The sequence below is a fragment of the Cervus canadensis genome, chromosome 24 (assembly GCF_019320065.1).
Source record: "Cervus canadensis isolate Bull #8, Minnesota chromosome 24, ASM1932006v1, whole genome shotgun sequence".
In the NCBI taxonomy this organism is placed as follows: domain Eukaryota; kingdom Metazoa; phylum Chordata; class Mammalia; order Artiodactyla; family Cervidae; genus Cervus; species Cervus canadensis.
The window spans coordinates 48,097,889-48,110,878 of record NC_057409.1 but is presented as its reverse complement, the minus strand read 5'-3'; the positions used below and the strand labels follow the sequence as shown (position 1 = coordinate 48,110,878).

At 39.0% G+C, this 12,990-nt stretch overlaps 1 protein-coding gene across 3 annotated transcripts in view; it reads right to left on the bottom strand.

Moving 5' to 3' along the window:
• The window catches only part of ANKRD44 (ankyrin repeat domain 44), a 306,281-nt gene that overhangs the window by 83,584 nt on the left and 209,707 nt on the right, over window positions 1-12,990 (bottom strand). For all 3 annotated transcript variants that reach the window (XM_043445412.1, XM_043445414.1, XM_043445413.1), the window contains exons 10-11: window positions 10,755-10,869; window positions 882-964 (exon numbers count right to left, since the gene is read on the bottom strand). In XM_043445412.1, the coding sequence (XP_043301347.1) occupies window positions 882-964; window positions 10,755-10,869 (198 nt within the window). The remainder of the gene's footprint in view (window positions 1-881; window positions 965-10,754; window positions 10,870-12,990) is intronic.

The window sequence follows — 12,990 nt, the reverse complement described above, 5'->3', positions numbered from 1 at the left end:
AAGTAGGGCAATAGACAGGCAGACAGAACACATGGAGAAAACATGGAAAGCAAAGGAGTAATCACAACATGCTAGAAGAGAGATTTTCTTAAGCGCATTATTAGCTTTCAGTTGGTGTAAGATTTGGGAAACGTGCTTTCATGCAGGGGTTATTTTTAAGCATGCCAAAAGCAGTGAAAGCAGAATCAACCGTAAGTAAAGAACTTAAAGGAATAAAAAAAGCCTCTGGGATATCTGTTGAATTAATTCATAAACAATCTTTGCCTTGCAGACCTCTATCACCTTTGAAAGCCAGGAACTTCTTAATACATGGAGGTTGGCAGAATCATTGTTAAGAAAGATTAGCAAAGCTCCAAACCAGAAAGAATTTCTTGGTTCCAAATAGGCCCGCATTAAAAAAATAAAAATAAAACCTAGTTGGAGGGTTATCAACCACAGTGATTTTTCAGAGCCCACGGAGTGGGATGGTAATTTAACATTTCTACTATTAAAAGGTAGGGGATTTGGCCTTTTTTTTTGTTGAAGAATATGAAATGTTACATCACCAGTTTAAGCCTCAAAGATGTCTTCTCCTCCTAGGACAAGCTTCCTATAAGCTATGGCCATCCCTGCCTGCCTCCCACTCTGGATCATCGGAGTTCTAACTTGATAAACAGACAAGACTCTCACTCCAGGGCAGAATACTGACGTTCAAACAGTTTCAACACCACGAACTGCTGGAAGCTGTCACATGCAGGTAGCTGTGGACACAGCTCATCCTGCCAATCAGATCATGAATGACATGAAGCACAGGCAGCCACTCACCCTGACCAGACACCTGAAGCTACACGGCTCATTTACAGGACACATTATGCGTCATCTGCAGTAATGGAGTTACTTACCCGAGGACAGTAACTTTCTGCAGCAGTCAGAGTGAGCATTGAGGGCAGCTAAATGTAAGGGGAACATGCTATGGATTCCACACCTGAGGAAGAAAAAAGCAGAGCAGCTCACGATTATAGATCTCCTGATACACGCAGAAGGGGGTGACCTTTCTAGAAGGTCTCTGATGAAAATTAAATCCATGAGACCTTGCTTAGGGTCTCCTGGCTGAAATAATTATGCAATCATCTCTACTTTAAAATAATAAAATCCTGGACTTAAACCACAGTGAAAAATCCCATAACAATAGAAAAATATATTTTTTAAGAAAACATTTCACATAAACAGTGACTCTTAGCATTTAAAATTAATTTCTCTTTTATTCTTTCAGCTTAGCAATTTTACGTATTATTCACATTCATTCGTTCATCTATTCAACACTTTATAACCATCAGATACTTTGCTAAGTGATGGAGAAAACAAGACAAGAAGCTGACCAACTCTCAACTTTGAAAAGCAACCTGTTTTATTCCTTGAGTTGATAAACAAATATTTATTGTTGACCTACTATGTGTTATCTCTTTGCTAAGAGTTAGTGCTGGCTGTATTATTAGAAATAAAATTTTGGATGAGAATAAAAACTAATGTTAACCTTTGACAAGTGAAACTTCATCTTTCTGGTAGCCTTTTATATTGCACATTTACCCACATAAAAAAACCAGTCACGAAATAGTTAACTTTAACCTTACATATATTTCATAAATCTAGCATATTTTCCCTAAGAATAGTACAGAAAAAAACCAGAATAGGACTTCTTAGACTGACCCCTACCATAACACAGCCTCTGAACACTCCTCTGAGGGATAGGCAGGCTTCTGACGGCAGTGCTTTCTGCCCTTGGAATTAAAGCCTCCTCCTCCTGCCCATCACTTCTCCTCAAACAAGGACCCAAAGTCAAAGTCCTGTGCTGACTCATAATTCAAAACATACAGCATCAGCAGGCAGTTCCTGTGTACTCAAAAGCATGTTAGTGATCTTGTCTCGTAACCTCTCATTTCATTCAGACAGTGTATTTGAGATTTTTTAAATCCACAGCATAACATAAGGAGTACAGGCTGTCTATATTTACATCTGCAGCATGAATCATCTAAGTTTCTTCCCTGGCACAAAGTGGCCCATTTCCACATTCTATATTGAATAAAAAACACATATGACTTGAATTTGCTAAGCTTCAGATACATGAATTTTATTTTCTACATAGAAAAGTTACTATGATGTGCATGAATTTGTGAAAGTATATACATGTTCACAGATAATTCATCATATTTGGCGTTCTGCAAAATCTGAGTCTGCCAGCAATTAACCACCTCTCTCTTTTCATCAAAACTTCTATTTATTGATGTTTTTGTTCGGTCTTCCCTCTGTTCACTTTCCTTTCCCTATATGGAGATTTCCAACCCAGTGTATATAATAGCTGGCATCCATCAAGGGATGCAATTTGCCCGTCTTCCGGGCAGTGTCTTGTGGAGGAGAACTGCTTATAATTGCCTCTCTCATCATTTACAAAAAAAAATTTCTGAAAAGCAATTGCATCAGTGACAACCTTGATGCTTATGAAAAGGAAGAGGGAGTTGGGGGATGGGAAAGAAGCTTTTTATTTGTGCTATTTATATCGTTCCCTTCTGATGTCAATGAAACATACTAATTTTTTTTATGTATAACCTATTTTAAAAGGTCTTTACTAAATGGAACTTAAAGCTAATAAGATTTTACCTAACCATTTTATCTGTTTTGAGGAGTTAAGGCAAAAATCTATGATTAAACATTGCTGGATGCTTGCAAGAAGAAAATGGATAAAACATTTTCTAGAATCATTGTGAATTCCTGTAAGAACATGACTAAATCAAGGAGTGGATTTTTAAAGATTTCTTTGAGTCTTCCTCATTCTTTATATGTATGTGTATGTGCGTGTAAGAATATAAATATTTTAATAATATCAACATACATACATAAGTATACCCATAATATTTATGATATAGTTTATATAGGTACATAAAATAGTTACCTTTATATTAAACAATACAAGCAAATGACTTAGGGAAAATAGTATCAAACTATAATAAAACAATTAAGAAAAACATAAAAAGTATAAAAGTTTAATAGACTCAGTGTTATAACATATTCCATAAACTTCACTATTAATACTTCTTGCCAAACTTAACATTTAACCCCATTGTCTTTAGATAATTCACCACACTCTATATTAGCTAATAATTTCATTTTTTTTCTGCATCTACTTATAAAACTGAGAAGGCAAGCAAAGCAGAACTCTAAAAGGCCTAGCAAAAATTCTCTTTGATAAAACCCACAAACAATAAGTGCTGAAGAAGGTGTGGAGAAAAAGGGAGCCCTCTTGCACTGTTGGTGGGAAATGTAAATTGATATAGCCACTATCAAAGACAGTATGGAGATTCCTTAAAAAAAACTAGGAATAAAACTACCACATGACCCAGCAATCCCACTACTAGGCATATGCCCTGAGGAAACCAAAATTGAAAAGACCCATGTATTCCAATATTCATTGCAGCACTATTTACAATAGCTAGGACATGGAAGCAACCTAGATGTCCATCAACAAATGAACAGATAAAAAGGTGAGGTACATATATACAAGGGAATATTACTCAACCATAAAAATGAATGCATTTGAGGCAGTCCTAATGAGGTGGATGAATCTAGACCCTATTATACAGAGTGAAGTAAATCAATGAGAGAAACAAATATCGCATATTAACGCATATATACGGAATCTAGAAAGATGGTCCCAATGAACCTGTCTGCAGGGCAGCAATGGAGATGCAGACACAGAGAACAGACTCATGGACACGGCTGGGTGGGGGAAGGTGACGGTGGGGCGAAGAGAGAGAGTAGCCTGGAAACATGTACACTACCATATGTAAAACAAGCAATGGGAATTGGCTGCTGGACTCAGGGAACTCAAACCAGGGCTCTGTGACAACCTGGCAGGGTAGGGAGGAGGGCCGGTGAGAGGGAGGCCTGGGAGGGAGGGAAATATGTATACCAATGGTTGATTCATGCTGATGTATGGCAGAAACCAACGCAGTACTGTAAACCGATCATCCTTCAGTTAAAAATAAGTTTTAAAAAACATAAACAACAAGGACCTACTGTATAGCACAGGGAACTATATTCAACCTATAATGGAAAAATTCTGAAAAATATATATACAACTGAATCACTCTGCTGTACACCAAAAGCATGGTAAATCAACTCGACTGCAATAAATTTTTTTTAAAAAATGAAAAAAATCCTCTTTGATATATTCCATAGTTAACAAAAAGTCACTACCTCAATGTAGGAAATACATTAATTTAGACTCAAGTACTAGTACTGGTATTCAAACAAATGAATTCAAACAAATATGATGTGCCAGTTTAAACAGAAAAACTAAGTATCAGGTGAAGATGGCAAGAAAATAAAAATAGAACTCAGAATTTCTGAATCACTTCAGAAATGATTCACGCATTACAAATAAAATTTCTCCTTTATTGTTATGAAATAAGACTGCTTATAAAGAAAGGATCCTAAAACCTTTAGCAGGAAACTTAGGATTTGACTGTCCTAGTCAAATGAGAAACATCGCTCTGACTTCATCAGGTATACATCAAGGAAGATCAAGAAATAAAGATGTCAGATAACACTAAACTTAACAGTGCATAAATTACAGGAAAGGGAAGACCAATTCCAGTTAATCTGCTACATTTATTTGACCAGTCATAAAATTAATGGAACACATTTGTATTAGCTATTTCTAATTTAGCTGTTAGCTGGGGTCTCCTACCCAGTTATTTCAGAATAAATGAGGCCAGAATAAATTGCAGAGAGCCATCAGAGGTGAGGACAGGGCTTTTGCACCATTAGAATATCAGTTCTTTTAAGTTTTCCCCTTGGCTCAGGAGGACATGGCTGTCCCTTTCCATATCCACGCCTTTCTAGAACCTTCCCTTAAGCCATATGCTTAAATAAAACACTGTGGTTAAGGTGATGGGGTGAGAACCTTTGGGTTTCAGTCCTAACTTTTCCATGTGCTAGCTATTTGGACTTTGGCAAGTACATAATGGCTCCCTCACCTGGAAAATAAAGATAATAATGGTGTCAATCTTATAGAGCAATTGGAAGGACTAACTGAGATAATGTACATAAAGTGTTAAATAGGATATCTGACCCATGGTTCCCTGGGTCGCTTAGCTGGATAATCAGCAGTCTGTGAGTTTTGAGGTTGTAATAAGGTTGTACTTCCTTAAAAGCCAAGAATGAAGTGTGACCAATAGCATTTCTGGTCTTTCTGTGTTTCAAAATTCTTACAGATGAACCTCCTTGCAGGGCAGGAACAGAAAGGCAGACGTCGAGAACGGACATGTGGAGGTGGGGGGGGGTCAGCTGAGAGGGGACCGACATATATTCATTACCATGTGTGAAGTACACAGCTAGTGGGAACCTCCGTACAGTGCAGAGAGACCAGCTTGGTGCTCCGGCTGACTTAGACAGATGGGCCTGGGGATCAGGGAAGGGGCCGGGGGGGAGGGCCAAGAGGGAAGTGCTACATGTTCACATGTGGGTGATTCACTTCACTGTACAGCAGAAAGTGACAGAACAGTGTAAAGCAACTACATCCCATTTTAAAAAATCCTTTATAATACTCACCTCTCAACTCTCCCAGGAAAGGTGGGATTGGTTTAGTTTCACCCACCAAGTGGGTGAGACAAAAACTCTGATGATTTTTGATCATCAAATGATTTTATGATACTTATTCAAGTTATCAATGTTAGTAATTTCAGTTGTGTCCAACTGTTTGTGACCCCATGGACCTGTAGCCCACCAGGCTCCTCTGTCCATGGGGATTCTCCAGGCAAGAACACTGGAGTGGGTAGCCATTCCCTTCTCCAGGGGATCTTTCTGACCCAGGGGTCAAACTCAGGTCTCCTGCATTTCAGGCAGATGCTTTAACATCTGAGCCACCAGGGAAGCCCAAGTCAAGTGATCAAACCATAAAATAAATCTCTTATTAATTTTAATCTATGTCATTCCAACTGTTTATCATGCACCACTAAGTTACAGGCACTTGGCCTGACTGACAAAAAAGAAGCCTGGTCCCTGCTATTTACAACCTGCAGACATTTTCAGGGGTTGCTTTTGGATCAAAGTCCAAATACTCTAACATGGCTACAAAGCCTAGATGTGTTCTTAGGATCTTTGAACTTCTGTCCATTCCTCTTGGAAGAGCCCTGGGTTTTCACATGCACGCCCTCCTCCTGAAAGTCTTACAACTCAAATTCTTCTGCTTCTCATGGTATTTCTCAAACTAGTCGTTACATCTCTAGGGGTTGCCGGAATATCTTTGGGCTTTTAAGAACTCTCTATTACAATTTTAGATTGTCTTTCCCTTTTGATGAGAATCTAAAATAGATGGCATGCAAGCATATGTTAGTGCATCTAAAAGGCCACCTTATCACCACACACCTCTGCCAAATTTCAGCACTGACATTTGCATGATGCTCAGGATCACAGCTGTGCTGTGTAGTACCACTTTAATTGGCAGGTGTCAGTGAGAGTAAAGGTGGACTTCATAGAAAATGAAAGGTCTGAGTCTAGGAAGGGCAATGATAATGTAGCGCAGTCAGCTTCCTGTGTGCACAGAACTGGTAATAGTTTGAGTAAAGGTTTCTGCGCCATGTGACAGGTCCACTGCCCACCACTTTAAGTGACTGCAAAACCTCCACTTCCATAGGTAAGTACTGGATCCCAAAAACTCAGTATCTTAGTCACCAGGACCACAATTCCGAGCAAAATGCTGAGTATCAACCACATCATCCATTACATGGAGAGGCAGCAAGCCTCCTGCCTAGGAGCTGAGGCTCCAGATCCAGGTGATCAAGGATGGTGTCCTATTTCCACTCACCGCTCTGTGACCTAAACCTCCTTTACTTCACCTGTAAGATGGCCATAATCACAGCACTTACCCCAGGGGTTGTTGTGACAGTAAACGTAACCTCTCAGAGTGGGGCCTAGCATAAGGAAGAACTCATGAGCATTTGTTACTATTGTCCTGTGCAGTTATGGTGAACGCTGTGGGTTTCTTTTTGTGTGCATTTTGTGATTTTTAAAAATTTATTGCTATATGAGAGTCAAAAGCCTAGGGAGTCTCTATTTAGTCTTATGTTTATACATATCCAAACATTTTAATAAAAATAATCTAAGCAGATGCTTAGGACCTGAAAGACTTTCAGTTACATAACTAATTGCTACTTGTCCTACGAGTTAACCATCCCTCTTCTGGGAAGCTTTGCTGGTCCTGCTACATCCCATGTATGTTCTCCTGTACTCCAGTGGCACCTGACAGTTGTTCTGCCATCAAACTTAGCACACATGATTGTCACTGCCTATTTCATTCTTGCCCTGGAGAAGGAAGTGCAATCCAATCCAGTATTCTTGCCTGAAGGATTCCATGGACAGAGGAGCCTCGTGGGCTACAGTCCATGGGGTCACAAAGAGTTGGACACGACTGAGTGACTCACACTTTCACTTTTGCGTTCCCCACTCCAACAGGCTGTAAACTCCTTGGCAGCAAGCTCTGTGACCTCAGAACCTGACAGTGGGTGATACTTAACAAGCCATCAGCAGATAGTGAATGTAAGAATATCAGAATCAGTCACCTGGAAATCTATAATACCACCAATTCTGCTACAACTGAGGCAGAAAAAGCAGTGAGAGTTTAATTGATAAGATGGAATACAAATTAAAATATCCTAGAGACAAGCACCCCAAAACTAACAAAGTTAAACAAGAAAAAACCCAATGGCTTTGATACCACATGAAGTTGCATAAGCACCGAGTCACCCTGCAGAAACTGAAAGTTCAGAGAAACAAAAAAGAAAAACAAAGAATATTTAATCAAGGCCTGAAAATAAGATGCAAATAGATTCATCAGAAAGTAACGACTATAAAACTTGTCATAAAGAGATCTTTACAAATACATTGGCCATATTGCTTATGAATTAAAATGGGTTATTTTCATAAATGCTCTTTTTTGTTCACTTATTTATAGAAGGAAAGGCCTGTTTTTCTTCTCTTTAATGAGCTACCCTAGATAAATCCACAAGGAGACCAGAGAACAGTGACTTTCTGGGGAAAAGTGAAAGTCGCTCAGTCGTGTCCGACTTTTTGTGACGCCATGGACTATACAGTTCATGGAATTCTCCAGGCCAAAATACTGGAGTGGGTAGCCTTTCCCTTCTCCAGGAGATCTTCCCAACCCAGGGATCGAACCCAGGTCTCCCACACTACAGGCAGATTTTTACCAGCTGAGCCACAAGGTAAGCCTAAGAATGCTGGAGTGGGCGGCCTATCCCTTCACCAGCAGATCTCCCTGACCCAGGAATCGAACCGGGGTCTCCTGCATTGCAGGCAGATTCTTTACCAACTGAGCTATCAGGGAAGCCCAAGCCTTTAGCAAATTCAATCATCAGTTCTCCTGTCCCTTCACGTGGATATTTTCTCTTTAGGTGACTTCCCTCCCCACACAACATGCACACTCACTCACACACACAAACACACACACACCCACACACACACAGTTGTTGCCTTAACGAACCACTGTTACTGAAGGAAGCATGTCTTAACCCCAGATAGCTGGGGCAGAAGGAAGCATATGTGGCTCTTTGAAGCTGGGACAATGTTTCCCTGGCCAGTGTCCCCAGTACGGTCAGTAGAAAGAAAGGTTACTTGACCAACAACGTCATTCCTAAGGCATTTTTGCCACATAGTTTGAGTTTGTACAAATTGAGGGCAAAATAATCTCAAGGAAATAGACTTTGTGCTTACTGCGTTAAATGTGGTTTTTCAGAAATTTTAAGTACTGAGCCTTATTTATCTTTATCCCTCAAATGAGGGATAAAGTTCAAATTTTTTGAAAAAAACTCTTTTTCAGATGAGCTCAAATCTGAAAAAACCACTGAAAATATGAACAGCATGAAGATAGCTTGTGCCTAAACACTTTATTTCTGCTTAACTGACACTGAGCATTTAAGATCTTTGACTTCGGGTTGTCAAGGCCTGCTTGGGAACTCTAGAATCTGGTGAATGGCTCCGAAATCCTAGAACACTGCTCTTTCCAGGAAACTGAGCTGCCGCTTTAGATTTGCAACCTTCCGGTCAAACAGGTCCTGTGACTTGAAGCTGATTCCCTTCTCTTCTGAGACAGCCCACTGTTCTTGCTGTTAGTATCTGTCAGTGCCAGCGTCTCTCCACCCTCAGTCTTGTCCTTAGCTTGAGAACTGCATTTCTTCTCTGGACATTCGCAAGAGGCTGCCAAGTGTTTCTAGTCTGGACCACTTCCAGTCTGTCTGGACTGCTATTAGAGTGATCTTTCTTACACACAAACGGGATCATTAGACACAACCTACCCTACACATAGTTATAATTCTTTAACAACTTCTGAATGCCTCAGAATGGTATCCAACTCCTCAGCAAGATGTTCAAGGTCCTCTGAAATGTGGTTCTTCCTGCCTTTCCACCTCATCTCTTTCCACTCCCCTAACATGCTAGATATTATGAAGCAATAATAAATAATAACATAATAAATTAATAATTAGTAGTTAGCATTTACTGATAGCTTACTATGAGCCAGGCACTGTTCAAAGAGCTATTAAGTTGGATTATCTTGTTGAATACCTTAGCAGATGCATTTAGATAACTCACACACAGATCTTAACACATACCGGAGAGCTTTACTAGTAATTAAGTTCTTTAAACCTCATAACAAACCTATGGTAGATACTATTATTACTCCCATTTGCCAAATGAGGAAATCAATGTGCAGACAGGTTGAGCAACAAGCTCAAGGCCACACAGCTCACAAATGAGGCAGCTTGAGCTGGAGCCCAGCCAGTGCCCCCTAAAGGCTGGGTCTCCCACCATGATATAATGCAGCCTTTGGCAGACCCCACCAGGCCAACTTCCACCCCACTAGGCCACCCTCCCCGCGGGAGCTGTATCTGCTCCTGCTTTCCTTCCTGCTCGGGACGTCTGCCACTCTCTGCTCTATTCACATAACTCCCATCCTTCAAAGTCCACCTAAAAATCACCTTCTCCTTCAAAACTGTGGCCACCTTCCTGTCTATACCCTATGGCATATTATTGTCTACACCAAATATTTTGCCATTAAAGTTCTGTTTCATTTTGAACTTTGCTAAATATGATCTTGCATGGTTCTTCGTCTTAAGGGGATTTGGGGCCTCCAACAAAATTATGAGCTCCCGGAAGGTACCAACCAGGTAACGTATATCTGAAATTTCCCACAGCACCCAACATTGCAATGGATTCATATAGATGCTTCACATATTCTTGTTGAATTGAAGTACAAAATGAATCAGGTCCCTCTTCCCTATGTGGCAGATTTACTCAATTGCACAGTATAACCATATCATTAAACATGGGTTATTAACATATGCAAAATGGTACTCTGAATAAAATCTGAGTTTGCCCAATTATGCTTTATTTTTCCTGCTTAATTAACACTGCACATTGGAAAAAACAGAAGAATATTAAAAAAGATTTAGGAGTAAAGTTCAAGTTCCCTTAATTAAAACCACTGAAATAGGCCTCTTTCTGATATAGCTGAAAAATAAAATTGGTTCTTCCTTGCAACTGTCATTAAAAATCACTTAATTTAGTTCAAATTTAATCTGTGTTGAGCATAATAGCGCAGATCTACCTTAACCTGGATAAACAGGATCTATCTGCAGCATGGCGGAGCCCCTTCGGCAGTACCCCACATGCGGCAATTGATCCCCTGTATCTTTGCTGTAACCTACTTGGCTGTGTCAGCTCCGCTGGTTATTAAGGTGTTAATCAAAAGCTCATGGCCGTATCTTGCAGCCACGTGAAGAGGGGTGTTACCATCCTTATCCACACAGTCAATTTCACCTCCTGAAAGAGACATTTTAATACAGAATAACGTAAGGATTCATGTTGACTCAGATAATATACTCACATTGACCAAATGTTGACTTCATTTTTATTCTGTGCATCTCTGCTCTCAAGGACAAGAATGCTCTTTAAGGGAACAAGTCACCATCTGAAGTTGTAGTATTATTAAATCTGCATGGAAGGAAGTCTATCAGAAATGCTTTTTAAAAACCTTTCCACATTGTATTATTTAAGAATCTAAAATCTTACAACTAGATTCCCTCTCTAAATAAACAATGTAATCAAATTCCATAAAATGCATCTCTGAAGACATATTCAGTTTTAATTTTACTTGCCGAATTAAAGACCTATGTAAATCTTATGCTACAGCATAAGAACCAAAGGAATAGAGTTCAAGAAAAGATTTTATGTAGTTTGACTATCTAGTTTAAAATATGATGACTAAAATGAGTAAAAGCATAAACTATAAAGTATCCATATTTATCAAAACTATCACATTAATTACCTACAGTTCTTTTAATAATATAGTAGTTGCATTTTATTTTATTGTATATTGCCTCCTTTTCCCCAAATTCTTATTTTACTATGTCTCTTTCTTTCTCTCCCCTTTTCATATATATGAAAAGACATATAATATGTAATAAATGAAATACAATTAGTCTATTAATTTATTTAAAGAACCATTTAGAAATAAGTTAGACATCATGGATTTCACCTCTAAGAACAAAGACAGACTCCCGTATAACCACAACACCATCATACACTATAACTATCATACCCAAGAAATTTAACAGATACCATAATTTTGTATAACATACAGTGTGTATTTCAATTGTCTCCAAAAATGTGCTTTATAATTGTTTTTTTTTAATCCAGGATTCAATCAAAGATTCTGACAGCATTTAGTTGTCACGTCTCTTTAGATCCTTTTTTTTTTTTTTTTGCTTTTGTTCTCTTTAGATTCTTATCATCTGGAACAATCTTCCTGCCTTTTATGTATGTATGTAGGTATCTCTCAAATTATTGATATTTTTGGAGACTAAGCCAGGAGTCATATACGATATAGTGCATTCTGGCATTGTCTGGTTATTTCCTCCTTATCAGATTCAGGCTAAATATTTTGGCAAGAATATCCCAAAGTTGAAATGCACTTCGCATCCCATCTCCACAGCACACACATAAGATCAAGCTAGTCCGTTACCGGATGATACAAATGGAATTACTTACAATGGGTACAGACCGTCAGTTTGGGAAGATGAAACAGTTCTGCAAAAGGATAGTGGTTACGGCTGCACAACTATGTGAATGTACTTAATGTCACAGTACCATATGCTTAAAAATAGTTTAAATGGTAAATTTAATGCTAAATGTGTTTTACCACAATTTAAAAAAGGGGCTTGATTACTTGGCTAAGGTGATGCCTGCTCGCACTCTCGACTGCAAAATGTCTTTTCCCTTTTGATAATTAGCAAAGAATTTGTGGGTGATACTTTCAAACTGTGCGAATATCTGCTTTCCCAACAAAGTTTCCCACAATGATTTCAGCATAAACAGGGAGCACTCTGTTCAAAAGTTATCTGAATTCTTTATTCTGTGTGCTTATATTATCAATTTGATACACGGCCTCATTTGACTGTGGGCTTCCCAGGTGGCGCTAGTGGTAAAGAAACTGTTTGCCTATACAGGAGACATAAGAAATGTGGGTTCAATCCCTGGGTGGGGAAGACCCCCTGGAGAAGCGCATGGCAATCCACTCCAGTATTCTTGCCTGGAGAATCCCATGGACAGAGAAGCTTGGCAGGCTAAAGTTCATAGTATCACAGAGTTGGACACGACTGAAGTGACTTAGCACTCATTTGATCTCGCCTTCAAATATTTTACTGGCTCTGATTTAACTTTATTAAATACATAAAACATGTGTTTCAAAAGTCTATACTTTTAAAAAGCCTCATTTCTATCCCTTCCACTTCACCTGCAACCACATCCTATAGTAATTAATCATTTTCACTAGTTTTCGTTTATGCTCTCTGTGTTTCTCTTTGTAAAAAATAAACAGATTCTTTTATGCCATGCCTTTTTTTCCTCCCCACTTGACAATGTACCCTGGAATTCACTCCTAGA